The sequence below is a fragment of the Phodopus roborovskii genome, unplaced genomic scaffold, assembly GCF_943737965.1.
Source record: "Phodopus roborovskii unplaced genomic scaffold, PHOROB, whole genome shotgun sequence".
Taxonomy (NCBI): Eukaryota; Metazoa; Chordata; class Mammalia; order Rodentia; family Cricetidae; genus Phodopus; species Phodopus roborovskii.
In genome coordinates, this window is record NW_026126469.1 from 11,732,018 (window position 1) to 11,758,389 (window position 26,372).

At 40.4% G+C, this 26,372-nt stretch overlaps 1 protein-coding gene across 4 annotated transcripts in view; it reads left to right on the top strand.

Moving 5' to 3' along the window:
• Positions 1–26,372, top strand: part of Tp63 (tumor protein p63) — a 198,849-nt gene that overhangs the window by 156,836 nt on the left and 15,641 nt on the right. For 3 of the 4 annotated variants that reach the window (XM_051191239.1, XM_051191243.1, XM_051191242.1), the window contains 6 exons: positions 14,433–14,619; positions 16,451–16,566; positions 17,875–17,984; positions 18,595–18,731; positions 20,519–20,601; positions 23,314–23,450. In XM_051191239.1, the coding sequence (XP_051047196.1) occupies positions 14,433–14,619; positions 16,451–16,566; positions 17,875–17,984; positions 18,595–18,731; positions 20,519–20,601; positions 23,314–23,450 (770 nt within the window). The remainder of the gene's footprint in view (positions 1–14,432; positions 14,620–16,450; positions 16,567–17,874; positions 17,985–18,594; positions 18,732–20,518; positions 20,602–23,313; positions 23,451–26,372) is intronic. The other variant, XM_051191241.1, reaches the window with a different exon arrangement.

The following is a 26,372-nucleotide window of genomic DNA, read 5'->3' on the forward strand; positions in this document are numbered from 1 at the left end:
GTATGTATGTATACATATATATTTAATGCCCCAGTTTCAAATCTGTATTTTTACCCTTTTGTTACTGTAAGCAAAGTATCTATTTAAACCTCTGCTGCAGAGAGGAAAAATAAGCAGGAGATGGTGAAATGATCTATAATCTGTTAATGACTATATACCATGGTGAGCGATGACATTTTCTGTGGACATCAGTTACATGTCAATAACTTTCAGATTCTTGGTAATAATCTATTTAATCTTATCTAACAGGTTTATTTCACTTTCTAATAAAAAGTAAACCCCACAGACACCAGCAAATGACCACAACTGTGTTCTTTTAGAGTACGTATATGGATAAAATTCCAAAGAAGCATCATTTTTTTGCAAGAAAAAAAAATTGCCAATGAGTGTGAAGGCATTTTGTTAGAAATGCATGGGCTATTCCACAAAAAGACAGCTATCGATGCCTCCAGAGCCAGATGGTTCTTACTGAGAAGGATATTCTTATTGAAGCATGTTCTTATTGAGAAGGATATTGTTCTCATTGGCAGCTAGAGATTGGGGAATAGTTTACCATGAGTCATTTTTAGAAAAGATTGAGTATGCCTATGGACGGTGAGTTCCAGTATAGCATCATGGGAAAACAGGGAAGGAGTGCCCCAGCTTCAAAAGTGAGGCTTTGTCTTGGAGTAGGGAAAAGACACAGCCTTGTGGCAAAGCATGAACTGTGTCTTAGGAAGAACTTAGTAAGAAAAGTGGCTTCCTTGATTAAACTGAGGTCAGGCTGAAGAAAGAGAAGGGGGAAAAGGTTTGGGGGTTATTTGAGGTATCCCAGGGCATTAGAGACTACTGGGAACCTTGAGTCGCCCTGAGGGAGAAGAAGGACACTTTCTCCACCTAAGGGCAAATGATAGATGGCTAAGAGCAGAGCAGTCTTCTAGGGCCGTGATTTTCTACCTTTCTGGAACCCTTTAATACAGTCCCTCATGTTGTAGTGAGCCTTGACCATAAAATTATTTCATTGCTACTTCATCACAGTAATTTTGCCCTGTTATGAGTTGTAGTATCTGATATGTATGCTACCCCCAAAGGTGTTGTGACCTATAGATTGAGAACTGTTGTCATGGATGGATATGTTGTTTATGAGGGGAAGAGAAATAGTGTGACTGAGAGGATGGTGGGAGAAAGGGAGAGAGGGAAAGAGCAGGGCCTACCTATCTTCATTTCCACAAAGCTTTCTTATCTGTCCCAGATAACATCTTCTGGGAGAGTTACAGGTGTGTTTCACTTGAAATTATTACAGGGTTGCAAATGAGAGTCATGGGTTCTAAATTCTAACTTATTCCTTGAGTGTGGTTTTCTCTGGGCCTCTCTCACCTTCAGAATTAAGCTGAAGGTATCCAGCAGAGGTGAGGAATGATGGTTTTCTACTCCTCCCCTCCCCAGAGGGGAAGAATTTGACTCTGTAGATGGTTCCTGTTTCCCCTCTCATTCTGGGATTGTTTTACTGAGGAAAACTGTTTGCAAACATTTGGTCAGAAGTGAGGAGACAGTCTACCTGAAGTTTCCTCCCAGCTCTCCAAGTTATTAAAGTGTATAAACTTTTAACTCCCGGCACACCACACACACAGCATTCACTTCTGTCTAGCCTTCTTCCCCTGACGAGTGTGACTTTGGAGAAATATGTGAAAACAAACTAATACGCATTGAGCACCAGAAGGCAAGTGCTTCCCAAGTCAGCTTTGAGAAGGTGACAGTGGCTGCATCCTCTCCAGGTCCTGTTAACATGGGTGACATTGACAGTTGCGGCTAGATGGAGGACATTTCACTCTGCAGAGGAGATAAAGTTGCAAAATTGCCAATCAAGTGTGTCAAATCTTTCTTAACTGGCTTTCCAAACTCATATCCTTAGGCAAGTAGGAGGCTGGCAGGCTTTACCCCAGCCCCTGCCCAAGGATGTTGCCAATATGATTCCCTCCTGTGGGGAAGGTAGAGCTGTCTCCCCAGTGGTAGGTGCCCCAGCCAGCCACAGGTTTGGCTGTGACTTCCTGGCAAGTCCCAGGGCATGTTCCTCTCACCAGAACTGCTACTGCAGGATAAGTATCGGGCACCCCCTGTCCCCCGCCTGCCAGGCCGGTGGACCCACTGGTTGGTCTTCACAGTAGGTTGTAAGCAGACAGCCCACCTGCTTGATGTCAGCATCTGCGGGTGAGGCACTCACTGGGAAGAATGTGCCGCTCCCAGCCTCAGCTCAGGTAATTAATCCCCACAACTGACAGGTGGCAACAGGCGGCCCTTTGGCTGGGGCTCTCAGGAAAAGTGCTGGGAGGAAGGATTTTTTTTTAACTATCAAGAGCACAATTCGTACATGTCTGGCAGCTAGACGGCTGTGGCAGGAAGAGAGGCGGGGAGAAGTGAATGCCTGCCAGGTGGCTGTGGGCCCACTGTGGGGATCTGCTCCAGCCTGACCCTTACTAAACATCCAGTAGATTATGGTCGCCTGAGATCTGCCTATGAGCCCACTTGCAAAGGCCTTCTTCCTTGTAGATAGGGTTTTAAGGTAAAACAACCCATGTATTAATCAAGAAGTTGGAGCCCAAAGGGATCTTTCCCAGGTGACTCAGGAAGTCAGTGGGGAGAGTGGGAACTTAGTGCTCTTGACTTCCTGCACCTAATTCCAAAAGAGGGAGAGAAGAGTATGGTTCGAAACACTGGAAAGGATAAGTAGTTGCTTCTTGATTGATATTTTGGTTTTTAACCAAACTTCTGGATATTCTCTCTGCCTCGATCCCCAAATCACATGCTTGCTGCCCCCCTTTCCTTTGAGGTGTATTGGCAAACTCCACCATGAACACTCCCTGCCTTTAATTTTGTTTGGAATACACAGAATTGACTTTGAAATTAGTTTCTTAAAAAGTAAAACAAAACAAAAACAAAATCTATTCCTGGATGTACATGTTTTAGCATTTCTCCAGTGGGTTTTTAGAGAACACAATTCATAGTTTAATATATGTCAGCTCATACAGCTCTGTGACGGCTATTGGATATATTTTCTCAGATCACGCTTGGCTCCCTGAGTGCAGCTCTTTTGTGTGTGCGTAAACCGAGGTTAGGGCTAATTTTCCAAAGGCCTTGATGAAAACCTAGCGCTCGCCATGTGTATGTGCCCCGCTTGTGTCTCACCCTGCTGCCTGCTACTCTCCATGCGACCACACCACTTCTCTCAACTGTGACTCCATCACACACATCCCTACCATTATAAAGGTCAACTCAGTGTGGTCATTTTCAAGAATACAGTTTAGAAAAGGAAATAAAATGGTCACTGAATGCCTAAAGGTAGCACTAAAACACAACGCCTCAAGACAGACTTTGAATTTGTTTTAATATTAGTGACCCCCTTGGGATGAATGCATACGGTTGCTTTTGACACTGAGCTCTTGTCTTGTCCTTTCAGTTATCTGAGGCCCCGCAGAACACATTTTTCCTCTTGCACTTTTTTTTTAGCCCTCCTCAAAGGGGAACCATAAATCAGAAGTCCATCTTACCTTTCCTCTTAGTGAAGGGGAAATATCCCTTCAATTATTTGTAAATTCTGATGACTTCCTGAATCTATTAGTAAATGGAATAAAATAAGACTAATATATTTATGAGTGCATTTAAGGATGTGTTAGATTTCTTCTCGCTTCTTCAGACCTAACCTTGTTCTTTGGGTAGCAAAGGAAGAATACCTTTTGTGTGTGTGTGTGTGTGTGTGTGTGTGTGTGTGTGTGTGTGTGTGTAGGTTACCTCCCAATGGGTTATGGTATATGTGGTATTACATTCAAAGAGAATGTTAGACTATTTCCTGCTAGTAAAATAGCATGGCAGATGTAGGTTGATCTTGAATTAAGACATCAGAATGGCTTTGACATTGCCTGTGTAGCTGCTGCCCTTAAGAAGGGGTAACATGATGATGTGGCTTGCATACTTATTGATTAATCCTTGCACAGAAGTTCATTCCACCCATATTGAATTAAAGACATTGTATTTTTTTCTGGAAAAGAATGAAAGAGTTAATTTATATTTGCTTTGTGTTGTGCCTTCAGGAAAGGGAACTGCTGAAAACATATGCAGGTGTGTACTGATATTAGCTAGCATTTCTATGCAGTATGATACCGAATTACCAGTCTAGCAGCCAAGACTGTGTAATATAGTATGTCACTGAGGCAGGTGGTGGCAGTAGGGTCCTCACCACTGGAATGCTTTCCTGGCCCTCCTTTCTATTTGCAACATATTATTAGCAATGGAGCTGAATCTCCCCTTGTTTCACTAAATCCCTTGGAATAATTTTATTTGAACATGATATTTGGCTTTACGCAGATCTCCTCTCAGTATGCCAAACCTGTCCCCCTTTTTCCCAAAACAAAACAAATCTTCGGTAAAGCTTCCTTTTCCATTTGGTCAGGGATATTGTATAGCATGAGAGAATGGAGCTCAGGCACCACTATCCAGCACTGCTCTTCCAGGCCACTGAAGAAAGCTTGTTCATGTGATATTTAAACTCTAATAATTGTCTGTGGGGAATTTGGTTGAGGCCTAACATGTAATTGGGTTCCCCATTCTTGACCAAGAGCTTGTGCTCCTTTAGCACTGGACAGGAATTAGAATTAAATATGGCTACCCATGCATCAATGTGCATGTAGTTTCTATTCTTTTATACTTTTCCAAAGAAAGGTCATGCCAGCATTTTATCTCATTTTAAAAAGTTATTTGAGCAGGGTGAACCTGATAACAGTGTTTCTATGACATTTATCATCAATTATAACATATTCAAAGTAGAATAACCACTGACAGGCCTGTCCAAATCACAGCCTACATGCAGCCTAACAAGAATCATAACTATCCTGTAAATATTATACTATTATTTTAAGAAACTTTTGTAATCACTTTCACAGGTCTCAAGTATGGGCTTTGCACATGAGAATATATCGTCCCAATGTCAAAAAGTTGTTGTGCAGGGGATAGTAGGATAGCTTAGTGGATAAAGACACTGTCAGCTCAAACATAGTGCCCTAAATTAATCCCTTAAATCCATGCCAAGGGGGAAGGAGAAACCTGATCCCATAAATTTGTCTTCTGACTTGTGTTTGCATACTGTGGTACATAGGAGTCAAGTTCTCATACTTGTATCATACACACACATACACACAATAATAATGGAGAAGGGGAAAGAGGAGGAGGAGGGCTTTCCTGTAGTTCCAGAAGATCATTTCAATGAGTACCCTTAGTTTTCTGTCTTGATGATTAACTTGAGGTTTAGGGGAATCACGTGAGTTGTCTACAGCTACTCAGGGCATCACATGTTTGTGATTTCTTTGGAGAAGTCAAATTATTTCAAATGTGCTTTCTTCACCCCCCCCCTCATTTTCTCTATCACAGCATTTGGTTGTATAATTTCATATTAAGACTCTTGATGGGTGGTGGTGGTGGTATACACCTGTGATCACAGCACTCAGGAGGCAGAGATAAGTATCTCTGTTAGTTTGCAGCCAGCATGATCTACAAAGCCAGTTCAAAGACAACTAGAGCTGTTACACAGAGAAACTCCCTCTCAAAAAACCAAACCAAAACAACAAAACTCTCATAAGCCACACCTGTACTTTCTTCCTTACCTAAGTATGCAACAAGATCAGTAGAAGGCAGCTGATGCATCCCAAAACATCAGGGAGTAGGTTATTCATCAAGCAGTAGATATTTTATGTTACAGCTACATTTGACTCCAATCTGAAAATGTGCTTACATTTGGGGGAATAAACATGCAAAATAAAAACTGATGTCTGACAAATGGCAGTGTCCCTGTAGCCCTGCTAAAAGATGATGACTCTTTCAAAATAGGACCTCTGAGCAACCTACTAATTTCTGCAGTTATGTGCTTTTGTGACGAGTGTCTATTCAAACTTACTGTTGCACCCTGGGCATCTTCTCTAAAGCTGGTGATATCCATGGTGTCATTGTTTTTCATTACAAAGTCTGCCTCCTTGGTCTCCTCTCTGGGGCTTTGACTTCTCGTCTATAAATCTAGTAGCTAAACTGAATGATCCTATAGCTCAAAAGTCCCTGCATTGACTTTCTAAGAAAACCTTAGCAAGGTCATCTAAAGCTCAAACCTGGATGAATGATGGAAACAGAGTCAAGGGTTTGCTTAAAGATGCCATGATGAGTTTTCTGTGGAAATTCTATAACTAGAATATGATAGGTTATGAAAGCAGTGCCTTACAAAAGTGGGGTATCTGAGTCCAGTCTGACAAGTGGACCATCACAATGCCTCCATGCCCTCCAGACTGAATGGACCTTCATTTCCCCATGCTCCATCTGCTTTGTCTTCAGAACTTAAATTCAAGTTGTAGAACTAATTTAATACCCATGTTTCCTTGAAGTCAGTTACTTGGTGGGAAAAGGTTTTGCTACAAGACTGAGCCCAGTGCACAGAAGGTCCTTAATGTTTATTTGTTGAATTAACAGATAAACTTTATCCCTTAATGGCTATTTTATATCTGAAAATTAAAGGGAAATGAAGGTTTGGACAAAATGCTCTATACTATTTCCTCTGGGTCCTGGCATACTCTGTGTTCTCTGGCTTCTGAAATCACAGATCTGTTACACTTTTATAGATTAGTGATGTTCATCCTACCTACACAGAAGGAAAATATGAATTAGGGGCCTAGAGACCTAGCTCACTGAAAAGCAGAGGGGGATTTTATCCTCAGCACAAAAATTTATAGCATGCTAGTCATTTTAGTTGTTACTGTGATGGAAACATTTTAAAGAAAGGTAGGTTAATTCCTGGTTTCAGAGTTCTCCCCACCATGGCAGGTAGGGCAGCATGGAGCCTCCCTCACTATGGTGAGCAGGGAACAGCAGTTGGTAACATGACATGGCCAGGACAAGGAAGAGCGCCCAAGGTTACATCCTGGGTGACCTAATTTTTCCAACCTACCTTCCACAGTGGCACGTATCCCAATAGTCTACTCAGATTTCAAATCCCTCGGTGCACTGAGCCTTCTTTAGGCCTCACTCTCCTTGTTTTAATGATGTTTAGCAATGTCCTTACGAGCAGCTAAGGTGTGACTTATTAAGTATTTGTATTTCATTCTCCCTCCCTTCCTCCTTCCCTTCCTCCCCCTACCCCTCAGATTTTCAAGACTTGGTTTCTCTGGGTAGCCCTGGCTGTCCTGGAGGTAGATATGTAGACCAGGCTGGCTGGCCTTGAACTCACAAGGTATCTGCCTGCCTCTGACTCGTGAATTCTGGGATCAAAGGCCTATGCCACCACCCAGCTCTAGGTATTTCTTAATCTAATTAAATTATCAATTAAAATTAAGCATCACAATTAAGAAGTATTCTTGTTTGCTTGCTTTCAGACAGAGTCCTTGCATATCCCAGTCTGCTTAACCTTGTTGTCCACCTGCTTCTATCTACTGAAAGTCAGGGATTTAGTTGCTTATGACCTAGCTAGGCAGGAATTACTCAAACAAAAACAAAAACAAAACAAAGAAAGCAAGTGAGTTAGTGAGTTAATATGCTCCAGTAGTTACACCATTTTAGTATTTTATGTTGCTTCACAATTTTCATTAAATAAAATATTACAGATAAAGTAAAAATGTCCCCCTTTGTATCATCTCATCCTCTTCCCTCCTTTCCACTATTACTGAATGAACTGTGTTTTTATGGAGGACCATAGATGGGATTGCTTGAATAGGTGGTGGAGAGAGGGGACACAACTGTGTTTCCAGATGTGTTTTAATCAGCTCTGCCAATGTGTTTTCTGATGGGATGATTGTGGGAGAGGGGAGGAGAGAAAGAGAGAAAAAGAAAGAGAGGTACATATAGTCAGAGAGTAGAAAAGAAATACTTCACAGATGGAGTAATTTAAGATATTTAAAGAATATTAAGATATTAAAGAATAAGTTGACACCCAACTTAAGCTATTCAGGCAGGAAGTATCAAGAACCAAACTTAGGACAGGGAAGGGAATGAAAAGGTGGGCAGGTAGGAGAGAATGTTTGGACTTAACAAAGTACAATCTTCTTGTTTTCATCATAAAAGATAACACATAGAGCATCAGGAAATGTTATTGTCTAGAACAAAAGATGCTTACAAAAACAATGCCTATTTCTTATTTCTCCCTTTTCTAAATTTCTGAATTCATGGGCTGTCTTTAGCAGAGGCCCAGATGTTCAGTAGTCTACCAAGACCTCACTCAGTAAATGGGGTCAGCAACAAATAGGGAAAAACTGGCAAAATAGGGGGAAAATAATTTGATGAAAAAATGAATTCTAGTTGAAGAAAATAAAATAACATAAGGTAACACTGGAGTTAACAAAGCAGTCTTGTTGTGAAGGAGAAAAGGATCCAATTGCAAAGCCAGGAAACAGACTCCTGTCTGACAAACAATTATGGGCAACAATTACTGGATTAGAAGTCAAAAGACCAGATTTCAGTCTGGCCTCTTCTGTTTATCCCATGTCTTTATGCAGTCTCGCAACCTTTCACAAATAGAAAAACATAAAAGCGACCCACACATTGGTGCTGACTATATATTGGTAAATTCTTGGATAACAGTAAAAGCAGATCCTGGGTCTGGAGGGTAAAACCAAAGTTAACCAAAGAAAACCAATTAAAGAGTCAAGGAAATATCTTAGGAATGCTAAGCAAGTCTGTGCTACAGATCAGTAAAATGTAGGCACTATAAAGTCAGAGGAAAAATAATAAAGCCAGACCAACAGGCTAAGATGAGAGGTGGCTGTTAAAATGGATATAAACAGCATAAGGAATGACATTGAAAATGCAAAATTATGTCAAGACCTGAAATATAATTCCACAGAACTCACTGTGGGAAATCTTACACATAGTAAAGACTGAATCAGAAAGACTCTCTCAAAATACAAAGGAAAAGATACTATTGTGTCTTGACATATAAAGTGAGCTTCAGATTAAAAAAAAAAAAACAGAATGATAGATGTTAATTATGTGATGAATAAAAACAGAAAACTCATCTTCATTTTTTTAAGTTAAAACATGCATGATATATTAAATCAATGATTCATTTTTTTTATGATTACAATTTATTTGACTGTAGATGTACAGGGAAAAACAACTCAGTGGTTAATGGCAGGTCTTTCTGGGCTAGAGAATTATTCTTTGGTAGAAGTAAGACTGTATTAGCAGTTGATGTGCTTGTCTGTGTGAGAAATTGTAAGCTACAGAACTAATAAATAAAGTTAGTGAGGTCCCATCGTACCTGGTCAACATAGAAAACCCAGCTATTTAAGAAGCATAAACGTTTTTACAATAAGCTATGTACATGACCATTTATCCATAGTAGAGAAAACTGGAAATAGTGAAAAAATAAATAGCAGATCTCTACTCCTGCGTAACATAGAATACTGACGTATGTCACAGGACACCATGTAGTGTATCTATGCATTTATATGAAATTCCACAAAGGTGAAAGTATACTGAGCAAATAGCAAGCAGACAATTGCTTGTGGCCAGAGTTTAGGGAGGGCTAATAACAGGCCAAATCTCTTTGGGAAGAGATTGAAACTGTTCTCCATCTGGAATGTGCCTGTGATTATGCAACTCTGTACCTTTTCTCAAAAGTCACCAACTTAAAACCCTTAAAAAACTGCAGTCATTTACAGAAAAGTATACATCAGCAAAGCTGATCGAAACAAAAGAGACCTACATGCAGGGGAAAGTTTTAAAGTATAAATTAGGCTTTAAGTTCAAAAACCTCCAGCCAGAGTTGAAGAAGAAGTTGGAGATGAACTTTGGAAATCTCAGTAACAAGGAATCATATTGAAACATCGTATGTGTTCAAATTTGCAGTCTTGGCTGATGTGGATCACTGGGGTCTATAAAAATGTTGCCATAAATCCAGCTTCCCATTTTTGCTATCTTATATAAACCTGGATAACTAGAAAACATGACAAGGCTATTTGGTAAGGGATAAAAGATGTGGCCAAGTCTGAGAAATTATTAATACATGATACACTAGAAAGACTGCATTGAAAACTGGAAAGTCATATGAAAAATCATAGTGTCATACTAGAATTAATTTGCCAAAACTGAAGGAAATGGGGATGGAGACATGAATTTACAAAGAAGGGCCCTGCCAGGCCACTTCATTCCTCTAGTTCCCATGTTGCAGGACTGGTCATTGAACCAGAAGCAATAAGGTTGGTCCAGGTCAGATATTTTGATTTAGTCGAATAGGAAATAGCAGCATTGGAGAATTTGGAAAGGCACCATCCCAGATGCAGAACTATCTAGTGATTTCTAAATTACTCTGGTGTGATATAGGGACCAAAGGGAAAACCAGAGTATATAAGATGGAGAGCAGAATTGTGGGGATGGATGGATGATGCCTTTAAAGAGTTTGCATTGAAAAGTTCATCTTGGAGGTTGAAGAACTGGCTTGGTGGCTTGGTGGTTAAGGTGACATGTTGCTCTTGCAGAGGGCCTTGATTTTAGTTCCCAGGACCTACATGGTGGCTCACAAACACCAGAAACCAAGGGCCTCTTCTGATTTCTTCAGGAACCAGACACAAGCATGGTACACCCATACAGTCAAAACACACTCAAACATACAAAAATAAATAAATAGACGAGGGGACAAGTTGGCATTAGTAGAAGGCAGGCTGAGAAAGTGTGGAGGGAAGAGACAGGCTTTGGATGGTGAGACTCAGGTAGGCAAGTCAGAATACAAAGACTCTAGGGGGAGTCTTTGTTTATCAAGCTGTGTTAGAAGGCAATTTCTTGCTTTCCCTTGCATTCCGCAGAGCCATACAGGCCAAAAGTCCTCACAGGAAGCCTAGGTAGCCCCTTCCTCCTAGCCCAGTGTTTTTTTTTTTTTTTTTTTTTTTTCAAAAGTGTAACTTGCTTTCTTTGTACAACAGTCAATGAAAATGAAAGGCAGTCTCTGAAAGGCGCTTTGGAGCTTCATGTTAATGCTGCTGAAGATGGTACACATTTGAAGTTCCTTCAGAAGGGCCCTCATGCCATAAGTTAGGAACGTACAAAATACAAATGTGTCCCCTCACAGGAGAATAGAAAGATGAGCTGCTGTCAAAGGGTGAGAACAGGACGTGGAGCTATGCAGCATCTGTGTATCCTCAGGCAAGTCCTCACAGTGCCTTCATTTTCTTATCTATGAAACAGATGATGATGATAATAATAGAGGTCCATTATCTGTTATCTGCACTTCTAAACTCAAAGAGCAATAAAAATCAAGCACTCTGTTCTTTTGGCTTCCTATGTCTGGGGCACCAGTAATCTGTTGGTGAAATCCAACCCAAACTAGGAGACTTGGAAGTCATTCCCTGGTCAGTGTGAAAGTTTGTAGGTTTTCCAGAAGTGCAGGCATTGGTCGTGGAGCACAGGCTTCATTCCTTGTGGCTGGTGTTCATGATAAAGGCTTCATGAACTTTCTTCCCTTTGTAATATCCAAACAACTCCGGATACTGAATCCTATGGCCCCAGGGGTTCCGATAAGGGACTGGGGACCTGTAATCCCTTCCTCATAGTTTTGAGAGAAGATTCTCTTTGTAATAACAGCATCCATTATTTAAAGTCAGAAGCTAGATTGCCCACCTACGTCTCTGAGGATGAATAAGGGTCTGTGCTTGATGACGCCTCAAATTAGTCTTTTCCTTTTGTGAAACAATTGTTTCATATATCCCAGGCTCCCTCAAACTCACTGTGTAGTCAAGGATGACTTCCAGTTTCTATGGTGCTACAGAGTTAAACTAGGCAAGCACTGTGTCAATTGACATGTCCACCAGCCCCTATATTTTTTCTTAGAAATTTCTGGTCATTTTAGTCTTTGTATCTCCATTTATAGTATATTAATTACTACAGTGAATTGTCACTCTTAGGGACCTGTCCTTACTCTATCTTACATTCCTTCTCTGTTTACAGGGAGACCTTGGTTGCCTTCAATTTTTAGCCCATGGACTGATCTTTTAGTCATGTGTCCTAAGGTTCATTTTATTTTCAGAAATGCAAGGAAGGATTATATAAAGTATTTCTTACAACTAAAACACAAATAGAGATGCTGATATGTTTGGAACTTTCCATGGAAATCAGTTTAATATGCCCTAAAATGACATTTCTGTAAAGTCATCATTTAAGAACACAAGAGCGAGCCAGGTGGTGGTGGCGGCACAGACCTTTAATCCCAGCGCTCAGGAGGCAGAGGCAGGTGAATCTTCATGAGTTAGAGGACAGCCTAGTCTACAGAGTTAAGTGCCAGGACAAGCTCCAAAGATACTCAGAAAAACCCTGTCTCAAAAAACCAAGGGGGAGGGGGCACTGGGGCTGGAAAGATAGCTCAGCAGTTAAGGTTTCTTCCAGAGAACCCATATTCAATTCCCAGCCCCACATTGCATTTCACAGCTGTCTCTAACTCCAGTGCCAGGGAATCCAACACCCTTACACAGACATACATGCAGGTAAAACACCAATTCATGTGAAATAAAGGTAAAGAATTTGAGAACACAAGAGCAAAAAATATTCATCAACATTTCTTTCAGTATTTTTGAAGAAGAAACTTAGTTCTGTGTCTGAATTTTGGTGTGCTTTCTTTTCTTCAAGCTGTCTAATTAGCCTTTTGACTGTGTTTAATCCTTGGCCTGTGGGCATGGAGGACTGATTGTGCAACACCCTTCTAGCACTAGGAAATTTTAGCTGAAAGTTTCCTATACTGAGTTCCTTGGAAGAAAATGAGGTATTATTTAAATAAGTGCTCCTTTTTCAAAAGGAAGCGATAAAACCAGTTTAAATGTAATTTTTTCTCTCCCTCTCTTTTTAGTAGGTGTTGTCCTTTAGTCATATATGTGGTGGGTCATATTTAAATATGCGTCTCTTTGTCATTGTGGCTCCTATCCTGTCCCTTCTCCCAGGGAGGAGGGTGGTGCCAGTGTAGGCCTGCCACCTTCGTTGTTTACCCTCTGTTTGGATGGGTGTTACTAGGTGCCCACTCTTGGCCAGGATTTCTAGTGCCTGGGTGGTTCTACCTCAGCACTGGAGTGAGCAGGAATGCAAAGATGAGGCACTGACCCAGGGAGCTGGGGTGACAAGGTTTAGCATGGAGTTAGGATTAGAAAGAACACTTCCTACTCGGATTCAAAGGTAGCGAGAGGAAGCAAGGCAGGTAAGACTTTGTTCCTATAAGTCTTCAGCATTTTAAACCAGATTTTGCCACTTTGGAGCCAGCTCATCACCAGGGAACATACTCTCCCTAAAGAAAAATTAGTACTCACTTGTTACTGGACAGATCTGCATGGCTGTTTGGGCTCCCTCTGGAGCAGTGACGAGCTGCTTCCTATTGGGTTGTCCATTTGGGTGAGAGGCCCAAATGCTTTCTGCTTGCTTCTGTGTGTGGCCTCTCTCACTGCAGAACCAGACAATAAGGAAAGAACTCGGGGTGGGGGTCGCTCTTCTAGAGTAGTGTTTTAGCTATGGATAACAGAAAATCTCTTCAGTATTGCCACACCATCTTAAAAATAAATTCCACATACTGGAATTTCTATGAATTTCTTACAAGGACAAGGTAAATTGTAATCTACCCACCATAAAGCATAAAACGTTGTTTCCTTTTTATCTCTGGTAACCCGTGAAGTTATTCATGTTATTATGTTTAATATTTTATCCTAGAATTTTATATACTGTTTTAATCATATTTGCTTGTGCTCCGCAATTCCTCCTAGATCTGTCCCCTCCTCCCTACTCCCTCAACTTCCTGAGCCTTCTCTCTCTCCATTTCAAACCCATGCAGTCTCAATTTGCATAGCCCACATACTCTGGAGTTGGGCCCACCTACCAAAGCCCACACTCTTAAAGAAAATAAGACTCTCCCAATTGCCAATACCTTGGGCCTTCTGAAAAAGTCATATTACTTTTTAAACCCTTGTGAGCTTCAATTTCCTCAACCTAAAGATAGGGGGTAAGGCCAGGCATTGTGGTATAGGCCTTTATGTCCATCCCTTGGGAGTCAGAGACAGGCAAATCTCTGTGAGTTCCAACATAGCCAGCTAGTGCTATATAGTGAGACCTTGTTTAAAGAAAGGGACAAAAAACACCAGAGAGAGAGAGAGAGAGAGAGAGAGAGAGAGAGAGAGGGGGGGGGGGGGGGGAGAGAGCACTAAGGAAATAATAGTATAAATGCACTATGTTTTGGAAACAAAATTTTATTTAAAGTAGCAAAAATTATCAATTTAATTATTGATGCTGATTAAATATAGCTTCTTGTGATATAGTTGTCACACACCACACTTGCAGTAGCCAGAGCTTAACATGAGGATAGAAAAGAATTTCACAAGTAGCTGTGGTGTGATGGTTCTGATTTGGAGTAACATCTCATACTGGTTTTCTCTGCCTTCCGTCGGTGGGCCCCTCTCTTCTCTAAGCAGTATTCCACGGAATTGAAGAAGCTGTACTGCCAAATTGCAAAGACATGCCCCATCCAGATCAAGGTGATGACCCCACCCCCACAGGGGGCTGTCATCCGTGCCATGCCTGTCTACAAGAAAGCTGAACATGTCACTGAGGTGGTGAAACGGTGTCCCAACCATGAGCTGAGCCGCGAGTTCAATGAGGGTAAGAAGGGCAGGGTTCTGAGATTCTCTGCTGTCCGATCAAGCTCCTTGATGGTGAAGATGCTGGGTCCTACTTCAGACTAAGAATACTGATAAATGAATTTGTGGCTTTCACAGTAATTGAACTACCTAATTTATTTTTCCAAATGAGAGGATATGAACAGAATAGCACAGTGGTAGTTGTGGCTATCATATGCTTTGCCTTGGGTGCCTTTCCCAGAGTGATATTTCAAGTTTAGAAAAGTTGAAGGCAGGGACTGCTAGGAGAAGGAGCGTAAAAGAACTGATATAATGAACAAATGAAAGAGTAAAAGGAGAAGGAAGAATAAAACTTGAGAGGGAAGATAAAGGGTAATAAATAAAAGATACTCAATAAGTAGATAGTGGAAAGACGGTGTCCAGAGGTGTCCAGAGGTGTCCAGAAGGGATCCTGGGGACCCCCTTTCAGTTCTGTGCCCATGTATGATGTATACCCATCTTCTGGGCCCCAAATCTAACAACAGTATTATAGAAGAGGTGAGTGTTCCCACAGGTTCACATAGAACCACATGGCATTATAGTTCCATGAAGGGAAATAAAAGAAAAGGTACCAGAAGTAGAAAGGAATCCACAGGGGGTTGGAAGTGCAGGAAGGGTTGGGGTTTAGAACATTTCACAGAAAATACTGCAAGTGTAGATGGGAGGTAGTTGAAATGTATGAGCATAGGGCACAGATGAATCGCATAAAAAATTCATGGAAGCAAAAAAGAGGGAGAAAATATGGCTAACTTTCCCAGACTGATTTTTATACAATAATTTCTAGTTTTGTCTATATGACCGCATTATTCATATCTTTGTGTCTTGCTTTGTGCTTAACAATATATCATAAAAAAATTATCCTATATGTGCAGGTTCACCCTCAGTTTGCCAAAAGGTCTTTGTTCCATCAAAACGACAATATTTTTGAAGTTTCCTTAATTTTGAACATAATATTGTTTTAGTCAAAATAACCAGTGCTGCACAGAATATGTTGATATTCTTAGCTTTTCCCTTTTATTGAATAGTTCTTGTAGACTGGAACTTCATACCCCAAGGTTAAAGATGCCTTTATGGTTCCTAAGTTTCAGAACATTTTCTTTCGGAGCACTGCCAAACATCACAATTTTATGATTTTCTTAGGCTCTTTGTAAACCTGCTCCCTTTTCTTGTCTCCAACCTGGGCCTCTTTCAACAAAGTAAAGCCAGAAAGTTTCTCATCTTTATAATTAAAGCCAGGTCTAAAAATGGATAGGAGAAAAAAAATTAAGATCTACAGTGCTTACCACCTTCTAGTATTTGGCTTGTGTTGTTTTCAGCATTGGGGCTTGCACGTGGTAAGCATGTGTCCCTTAATGGACTTATATCCTCATATCCTCAGCTAATTTCTTCTTCTCATTTAGGTTTTTTTTTTTTTTTTTTTTTTTTTTTTTTTTTCCTGTTAAAATCTTAGGCTGTACTTTTTTGCTGGCTTGTTTGTTTTCCATTTCCCAAGGAAAGCAGGTAAATTCTGTGCAATGAATGAAGTCAGTGATGTGTGGAAGAGCTTGGATAGTTAACCTGAAGTTGAGGAACGTAGAACTGTCCCCTAGACATTGATCATCGTAAAGCTCTTCATGTTGCTGTTAAGTGTTAGATGTCATCCATGTTAGACACCTACATCAAGGTGTGTCCTTTGCTTGAGGGTCTGTGTTTCCTTTATGACACAGAGGATTTCTTTTGGCCGTTGCCATCATTCTTTCCATGCCATTTCATTTCACAGCCTTCATTATTTGGGTACATAAACTAACTATTTTGTCTTTTTTTCTGACTTACAGGACAGATTGCCCCTCCCAGTCATTTGATCCGAGTAGAAGGGAACAGCCATGCCCAGTATGTAGAAGATCCTATCACAGGGAGGCAGAGTGTGCTGGTCCCTTATGAGCCACCCCAGGTAAACAAGCAAATAAGGCAGGGACAGGCCTGCAGCCGGGCTAGCAGGGCAGAAGAAATAACACATGTTTGGTAACATGCGGGACCTAACATTATCACCAGGTTCACCCTTGTCACCAAGTACTTCCAAAACATTCTTTCAATGTCTCTGGTTCTCACATCACCCCTTCAAAAAAAAAAAAAAAAAAAAAAAAAAAAGTCCTAAACGTGTGGCGAGAGAGAAGGCTCAACTGTTAAGAGTACTTGCTGCTTTTCCAAAGGACCCTGGCTGGTTCAGTGTCCAGCCCCTTCCCTGTCAAACACACACATGGTTCCTCACATGTGCCAGTAACTCAGGTTCCAGGGGATCGAATATCCTCTCTGGCCAGACACACATGATGCACACACTGCACACAGGCAGAAGGCATAAAATAAAAATGAATATGTCTCTTTAAGATCATGAGTGTGCACTGAACTTCCTTGGTAATGGGGCTCTACCCATGCTGCCCACCTCGCAGCTTGGAAGCTGGTTTTATACACAGTCTTAACTAGATGGCAGGGGATTGATAGTGGAAACAAATGCTAGATGTATTTTTTATAGTAGATTATAAATGGATAAAGCTGAAATGCATTGTTTAGGTGAAGTTTCCCTGAATAGATGGTACATTTGTGAATGTGTTATGTGAAGCAGAAATAGAGGGGTAGAAAATACACAGTAGTAACAAGACTACAGGAGTAACAGAGCCAGTATGCTGGGGTTGACTGGCAAACTCTGGGCTCTTGGGAATGTCACTCTTATGCTATGTAACTGTAGGTTTGACTTGCCTTATGCATAGTTAAACAGTTTAGGTGATTTAATTCTGAGGGCATTTTAGCACAAGGATATTCTTCATGAAGATGTACATTCAAACCTATGTAATATTGTTTTTATCTTCAAAAGCAAAATACACTTGGAGCATTGCTACTATTTTGGTCACTTTGTTAAAAATCTCTCCTTTCCCAGAGATATCGATGTGATGTAGAGTGAAGAGAGTAATTTGAATCAGTAATTTGACCCTGCAAAAGAGTAGGGTCAAAAAGCAATGATCCAGTATAAGCCATCTTGTCCATGTTGTTCAGTGTTGGGAACATTAGTGTGAAGGTCTCTTAAAAGGAAGACAAAAGTGGCTCTCCAGTGGATTGTACAATCCTTTCCTGGAAGGAAATATGCCTCTAGAAACAGTTCTTTCAAGAGAGGGCCGAGCTGAGACACAAAAGCATCAATTCACGCCATCATCTGCACAAGTTGCATTGCGTATGGACATATATGTTTCTTTTTTCTCCTGCTCAGGTTGGCACTGAATTCACAACAGTCCTGTACAATTTCATGTGTAACAGCAGCTGTGTCGGAGGAATGAACCGCCGTCCAATTTTAATCATTGTTACTTTGGAAACCAGAGAGTAAGTGGCATGTGTGGAACCATGTAGCCTCACAAACAATCCCAGACAGAAGCCTGTGAGAAGCCCCAGATTTGGTGCTTTGTGCTATAAATCCACTGTCAACACTAACAGATCTGAGAAAGTCGAGGCAGAGAAGGGTGGGTCGGGGAAGGGGGAGAAAGAGCCAAGGGGGCATGCAAGTCACTTCAGACCTGAATTCTTGACTTTTGACTGGAATTGTTTCTGATAGTGTTTGTTATCATGTGGCCCCCAAGGCATTTACCAGTTTCCTTGATAAGTCTGAGCTGCCTGAGGGGATTGTATCCAGGGACATCCCCTGGCTTAACTCAAGTTTCCTTCAAAATATGTAGCTAAATACAGCTGTTCAGCTAATGGCTCAGAGGGTCTTTATAGAACAAATGGAATGTTCTTTATTCATATTACTGTGGCACACACGCAGTTCTGTAGTCTGCCAGGTGCTTTGGATGCTTGCTAAGAGCAACCAGCCATATGGAAGGATTATGGTGAGGGTACACATATGATGGCCAACACCAGAGGGAAGATAGTGGGGGGGACTCCAGGGGACTTTGATATTTGTGACTTTAACCGGCTATTCTTCTCTTATTTCTAGTGGGCAAGTCTTGGGCCGGCGGTGCTTTGAGGCCCGGATCTGTGCTTGCCCAGGAAGAGACAGGAAGGCAGATGAAGACAGCATCAGAAAGCAGCAAGTCTCGGACAGCGCAAAGAACGGTGATGGTACGAAGCGCCGTAAGTAGATGTAGTGGCCAGATGGGGCAGGGTCAAGTCTCCTCCAGATGTAGCACTATTGAGATAATATTAAGAAGGCTCTATGAGGAAAACTGTGAGGTTTAGCAGTGAGTGTGACCTGAGAGGAATATGGCTAGTACAAGTTGGGGAACTGAACTAGAACACACTACAGCTTGCTTTAACTACAGTTGTTGGTAGGCGATCTCAGTATTAGATTACTCAGAATCTGATTTCCACACCAACAGCATCAACGTCAGCTGGAAACTGGGAATATTCTCAGGCTCTGGACTCACTGTTTCCAACAGCCCAGCAATCTGTGTTTTGTAAGCCCTCCACTTAGGGTCGAATGTCACCTAAAGCTCCAGGTGTCCACTTATCTTTCAGCTATTAAGCATGGGGCTTTAGTGGTACCTGTTCTCCTCCGGGCTCTACAGAACAGTGCTATTTGAGATTGTGTTTCCTTAGGCACAGTCCAAGGATGTGCAGGTGTGCTTGTCCTGAGGCTTGACTTCACATATTGACCAGAATGAGGCCTCAGCTGCCTTAACACTTGTTATTAAATGTGGATTATAGTTGATTTTATCTTTTTTTATGGGACATTTCAAGACCTGTACACAAAATGTTGGATAGTGTCCATGTGATCTGTGGTGAATGCTTCCACCTCAGTCACCTCCATGGAGTCCTGAAGGCCAGCCGAAAGCATCTGCAGGCCATTGTCCCACATGTGCTGCTGGCTTGTAGAGAAATATTTTTCTAGAAAGCACTTTGCATAAATGTCATGCCAGTGGCAGCTCAGCAAGTTAGTTTGGGTTTCTTGAAGAAAAGATTCCACTCTGGGTGCCACAGCCTGACATGGAAATCTCTATGTGTGCGAGATTAGCTTTGAACCCACATCCCCCTTCAGTAGTCTGTATTCTGTAATTCCAGGCATAAACAGCCATGCCTACTCTTCAACAGGTATTTTGAAGTATATCACAGTACCTTCTTTTATGAAAAGGGCTTACTCTTACTACCTATTAGTATTCAGATGAATTAAAAATTGAATTGTTCTTTACAGGAGAACCTATCACCACTGGCTTCCAACTATTGAATGTGATATACTTTTCTGTTAGGTTCTCTTGGTCCTCTTGATAATTCCTCAAATAACTTAAATGAGCCATATCTACATATCCCCATTCTGAGTTCACTCCTGTATCTGCAGCTAACATGGAGCAATGATGCAGTCTATCTTGGGTACTCTAATTACCAACAATCTGGTGGTTTATAGTAAGAACAAATATCTGGATTGTGGTGGAAAGATCATTTTCATACCCTGGATCTTGAATGATCGATCAGATATTCTAATTTAAAATGCTTAGTGATTTACCATTTGTTAATCCCCCTATTTTACTCTTATCAACACAGTTCCTGTGCCATGCACTTAACTCTTTAGACAATGTATGATCTGAAACACACACACACACAAAAAGTTTTAAAGCAAAAAATGAAAACTACTCTTTCTTTTTCTTAACAGCCTTCCAGAGACATCTGTAGGCAGCACATATTCAGGATGCACACCCACCCCAGCATCCTGGGTTTGCCTTTTTTATTGCCTTTTCTATCTCACTCTCACCTTCTTACTTTATGTAAAGGCAGCTAGCATCAATTAGATGGGTACTGAGGACAAACATCTTCATCTCCCAGGTTGCTAGCCTCTTTCTGTTTTGTACATATCCTTAGACATCTGATTCAGTGCATCATTGCTTCGGTAACTTCTCAGAATGAAACTTGTATATTTCTTCCTCCAGCTTTTCGGCAGAATACACATGGCATCCAGATGACTTCCATCAAGAAACGAAGATCCCCAGATGATGAACTGCTGTACTTACCAGTGAGTCACCCTTCATGGTTGCTTCATTTAGCCCTCCTTGAATATGCATTTATTAGATAGTCATCACCCAGTTACCTGGGGCATGAGGGAAAGAACCCTCATTCAGCTGGAGCTCGAACAGCTAAGTGACTTGGGTGGTGTAGCTTGTGAAAAACAGCCATAGATTTCTCCCAGTGCTGAAGATTGGAAGTCCAAAGTCAAGTTGCCCTTTGTCAGGTTCTGGGGAGGGCCCCCTTCTGAGATGCTGCCATCTTCTGCATATTCTCTTTCAAAGGATAGAAAACTAGATAGCTGTCTGAGCAATCAGTTATAGGGAGACTAATGACTTCCACCAAGTCTCGACCTTCACAACCTAAATAGCATGCCAAAGGCTCAATCTCCTGATACCAACACTTTGGAATTTAGGAGTTAAATATGAAATGTAGAAAAGGAAAACATATTTAGTCAGTGTGGCAGAAGCATGCATAAAGTAAAGCAATGACATTTTTCTCTTTAAATCATGAAGCTATCCTTTCCCTTAGAATATATTAATTACTATGAGCTCTTCTACTACCTCATAAGAAGATATTTTCAATCAAATATTTAAAGTTAATGCCATTATATGTGAGTGATAGCACTCTTTGACACAACATTGACATTCCTGAATTTTTGTCATAAATACTTCACAGAGTTGGTAATGTAGCAATTAGCTGTCTCTCAGGGTACACTGGGGTCATTAGATACATGTCTATAATATATAACAGTCAACTCACAGCAAATTCCCATGCCCATTTCTCTAAACATTTCTATGTGTAGGAATATTTGTTTTCTTTTAGGGAATGTTATAAACAAAGTCAAGCAAGGCAGAAGCCACAGTCACATGTGAAGAGCCAGAAGGCTTGACCCAGTTCTTATGTAAGACTATCCATCACTTTTATGGGGTCACTAAAGTGGTCTCTTTGTTAGGTTATGGTTAGTTGTCATTGAGTTCTTACTACCCCAGGTCTTCACCATTTGCAATGACTGTTACTGTTCTTTGTAAACTTTGTAAAATATTGGTGAACAGTTCAACCTTAATGCCATCCAAGATGATACAGATGGCAGTGCCAGGAGCTATTGCCCTGGAATTGGAGCTTAAGCTGCTCAACAGGTTCAGGTGTTCATGCCTCCTTTCCAAGGCTTCCTACTCCTTTATCTCAGGAAAACCTGACAGGCAGTTGGCTGAAGTTCCCATTCTTGCTTCTAAAGCTACATATAGAAAGTATAGAACATTACACCTGTTTTACCTATAGGTAAAGCATTAAACCTGGTATACTATATTAATAGTCCATGGAAATCCCTGCGATGAATTGTATCTAAAAGCAATGAAAAGTCAGAGAAAATCAAGTTTATGGGATGAATAAAACAATGAAATCAATTCATGTTGAGTGACTAATAGGCTGGATCCCAAGCAATTAGAAGGAAGTATGAACATTTACCTTCAAAACATTGACCTTCTTCTAAGCACATAGACTTTAATGAACTACTTAGTAGAACAAGGCTGAGGAAGCACAAGTAAAGGAACAAATGTGGAGAAAAACAGCCCTAAAGTCATGGTGGTCATCTTGGAGAAAAGAGAAAAGAGCAGGCTAATAACACCAGAGGGGAAACTGGCACATCTGTCTCTTGTGCTCAGATTGGATGAGGCAGATAAGGTGTAGAATGCATTGACACTCACTCCCAGATCCCCAGAAGTTCTCCAAGTAGGCTGCTGGCTTTATTCTAGTCCATCCTTTGCTTCATTTTTAAAGCTTTGAAGAAGCCATCTTAAAAAGAGAAGCACACTTTATTCCTCCTGAAAGCATTCATCATTCCAAAAATGGCTTATCTTTCATGGTTGTTACATTTTTTAAAGTTGAAGCTGAAACTGAAATGTAGTACTGGCTTCCTATGAATCTCCAGCATTTCAATAGATCAGTGGACAGCCTTGTATTATACTTGATTCTATTTAAAGGTGTCCCGTTTAATATATGTTGTCATCTCATCCACACTGAACTCACAGTCAATAGTATGGGTAGCTCACACCTGGACAAGGTTTATCAAATATATGCATGTTCTTCTTATGGCCTTTTTACAATTAAGAACAGTAAGATGTGGATGTGGGGGAAATCTGGCTGTGACATCTGTCACCCCATTGATTTGGGGTGATCTGGCTGATCTAGCTGGCTAGATGGGTGTCCCCTTCCTCCCTCATGGCTCCATGTGCATCCCTCCCATTGCACACTCTTTTGAAGAGGACAACCTTCCCCAAATAGAAGAGGACCAGTCTTCGGTCAAGGATATACTGGGTAGCTAACACTTTCCTGCTAGAACCTCCAAACAAGCTCTCAAGGAGAATAAGCAGCAGTTCAGTTTGGAGTTCATTTTAAATAACAAAGTCATCAAGAGAAAACAAAAAATTGTGAGCTATATGGCCATAAGTAGACTGGGAAAAGAACATTAGTTCACAGCATGAAAGCTGATACAGGATCATAGCCTCTCCTTCACCTTCAGCTGGGAATATGTGCAGATGATTCTGTTCCTCTGTCCCTGTGTGTCTATGACTGACAAGTACCATCTGATTTGATATTCATGGTACAAATACGTATTGGTAAAGGTGCATTTACCAATACATAATCTACAAATAATGAGAGTTGGCTGACTTTTGCCTGACCTGCAGCTCTTGACCTTCCCCATTTTCTGGCTTTTCTGTAGGTGAGGGGTCGTGAGACTTATGAAATGTTGTTGAAGATCAAGGAGTCCCTGGAGCTCATGCAGTATCTTCCTCAGCACACTATCGAAACTTACAGGCAGCAGCAGCAGCAACAGCACCAGCACTTACTTCAGAAACAGTGAGTGTGTCACTGTCCTTGCAAAAGGCATGAGCAAGGGTGGCTGTTGGCTGTTTTCATCAGCAGTAGGCTAATGGAGAAGCTGATGTCATAAGACTATAGTCCATAATAGTTTAAATGAGCTGGTGTGGCCTACTTTTTCAGTTTTTACCTTCTGTGTGTCTTATATCCTTTCTTTGGCGGAGAGTTTCATTTGTGTTCTATTAAGAGCCCCAAACTTATACTAACACTTACTAATGCTCTATTCTAACAACAATATCTATTTCAAAATCCTTCACTCATCATAGAAGATTGGGTTGGGTATCTCCTGGGATATATACAATCCCTGTTTGGGTACCTCTGTAGATAAAGACTACCCAGGAGGTTTACCTACAAGGAGGTGAATTGTTTACCTTCTGTGGCAACAAGGATTCTTAGACCTAGCCCTGTTCCTTGAAGGATGTCTCAGTGCAGGACAGAGTCATATCAAATTTCTATGTTTTAGCATCTTTGCTCTAGACTGACTTCCAGCAATACATTTTCCAAAAAAAAAAAAAAAAAAAAAAAAAGGGAAAGATTTTGCAACCTTATTAGCATATGCATATGATCTATTCATATGTTAAGTCTTACCTTTCCACTTAGAGCTTTGATGATGTTAATTGTTTTGTGACTAACAAGAAGAGAATGGCTCTTCTGAAAGGATAGTAGATTGGCCAATCAGAGCTCTGTTTATACTCATCTTTGGGCACTTAAGTACAATCACTTGTGAGTTTAATACACTGTGTATTAGTACAGGTGTTACCAAAGAGTCTCAGTAGATTAATGTCTATATTTCATTTTCAATCTACTTGAGAAATTTCAAACATTCAACCTTTCAAGACAGAAAGAAATGGTATCAAAAACTACCTGGACTGGTTTTGTTTTTTATTTCAGTGGTAATTTATTCTAATAGTCCTAAGGTTTGATCAAAGATGATCTTTAAAATAGAAATGCAAGTGAACAATAAATAATAGTTCTTTTCTGGTATCATTATTATACTACAAAAAGTATAATAAAAGGAGCTCCTAACTTTTTCTTAATCAACATAAATGATGCTAAGGACTCTAAACTGCATCTCTAATAATCATAGGCAACTTCTGAGCGGTGAGCAGCAGAAGAGTCATAAATGAACATGGCCCCTTTCAACTCAAAGCTGTTGAGAATTAAGACCCGTTTTGACTAGAAAATTCTATCACTACTCAAATGAAAGTTTTATCATTTATTACTATCATTTGTTCTAAAGGCTAATCATAAAATGTAATCAGTTGATTTCTTGGAGATACAGAATACTCAAAATCAGAACAGAACACACATAAAATTCCCATTGGAAAACGTATAGATTCTTTTGTGTATCTGGCATCAATGTATGTTAAGACATTCAATCATGGAATCAATTAGGTTCACTTAAAAGCATACAAAAGAAATCAAAGAGGTACACAGCTGAAACATAGTAGACTTCCTCAGAGACATTGGTCATACATTACTTCTTGTTCGTTCTCGAAAACTTTAACTCAGCCAACATAACACCAGTAGGATTAGGATTACAAACTAGTTCTGAAAGGTCAGCTCCTGACCTTGGTTTTCTAGTTAATGGAAAAAGGGCTGTCTGGCATGGGGACTGGTAAGCATTTTCATTTTCTTCTAAAGCAGGAGAGTTAGATATTCAAGACATCTTGGTGCAGATGCTCTCTTATAACTGATCAGTTCTATGATTGTATCAGAAGAGCAGCAGTAGATACCAGAAATGAATGAAGGTGCCTGTCATGAATATCTTATTACGAAGTCTGAAACTTGTATTTCATACCATTTTATCAGGTCATGACTGCTACCTCCTCCATGTTTAAAAGTGTAAATCCATTGAAAACCTCATGAGCAGTGCTCTAGAACTTGCCAACCATTCTTGCAGATAAACAGATTGCTCATCTTTTTGTGTTCATTGAAGTGGAATTTTGTTTGAAATGTTCATCAGAAGCTAATGTGTATATTCTAGAGAGTTATGACAAGATAATAAAAAGTCCTGAGGTTAGTATCAGGCAACAGTCTTCACCACAGATCTCTTTTGTCCTATAACAAATGAAGCATTTCTACTTAGATACCAAATGCTCATAGTGATGTAAATTCCTTTATAAAGCACACTATAATATGTGACTTTAAAATGGAGATAAGAGAGATAGAGCTTCCGTCTTCCTGTAGTTTGCATCAAATGGTGAATCCCAAGCCAAAATACTTTTGTAAAATTAAGAAAGCTTTGCAGTTATCAGGATTGTATAAATTAATGGGATAAATTAAGGAATCCTCCATAGATTAGATGAGAAAGGAAATAATCTACTATCTTTGTTTTTACAGAATTTATTAATAAAGTGGCTTGATTCTGGTCAGGGGTTCATGCTGTTTATGTTTACATTATATAGATAAAAATACTTTGTATCTCTATGTGAGGATTTTTCCAAGGTAGCTGATAGATTGCCTTACTTTGCTCCCAAGGGAATTTTTATTATCTATTCTTTATGGAGCAATCTATTTTATCTGAGAAGAAAATGCATGTTAAAGTTGTGCTAGCAAAAATTGTCTAAAAGATTTTCAGGGCTTATTTTTACTCTCTTCCAGGAGTAGCTAAAAATGAGTAGCAAGGAATTAGCTGCATAGCTCCCAGGATGTTCATTTGAAACAATCATGTGCATGGTTTTGAGTTGGTATCTCACAGCTGTGATAGCTTGCGCATGGAGAGCTAACAGCCTGCAAAATGAGATCTTTGCAAAATACAGATGTTTGGTCCAATTACATGTTTATACCATTACATATCCATATATCCATGTCTCCCTGATGATTGACATGAATCCATGTAAGTTCTCGAGTTGCTACAGTCTTCAGCTGAGATTTTTTTCCAGCTCTTTTATTTTCATG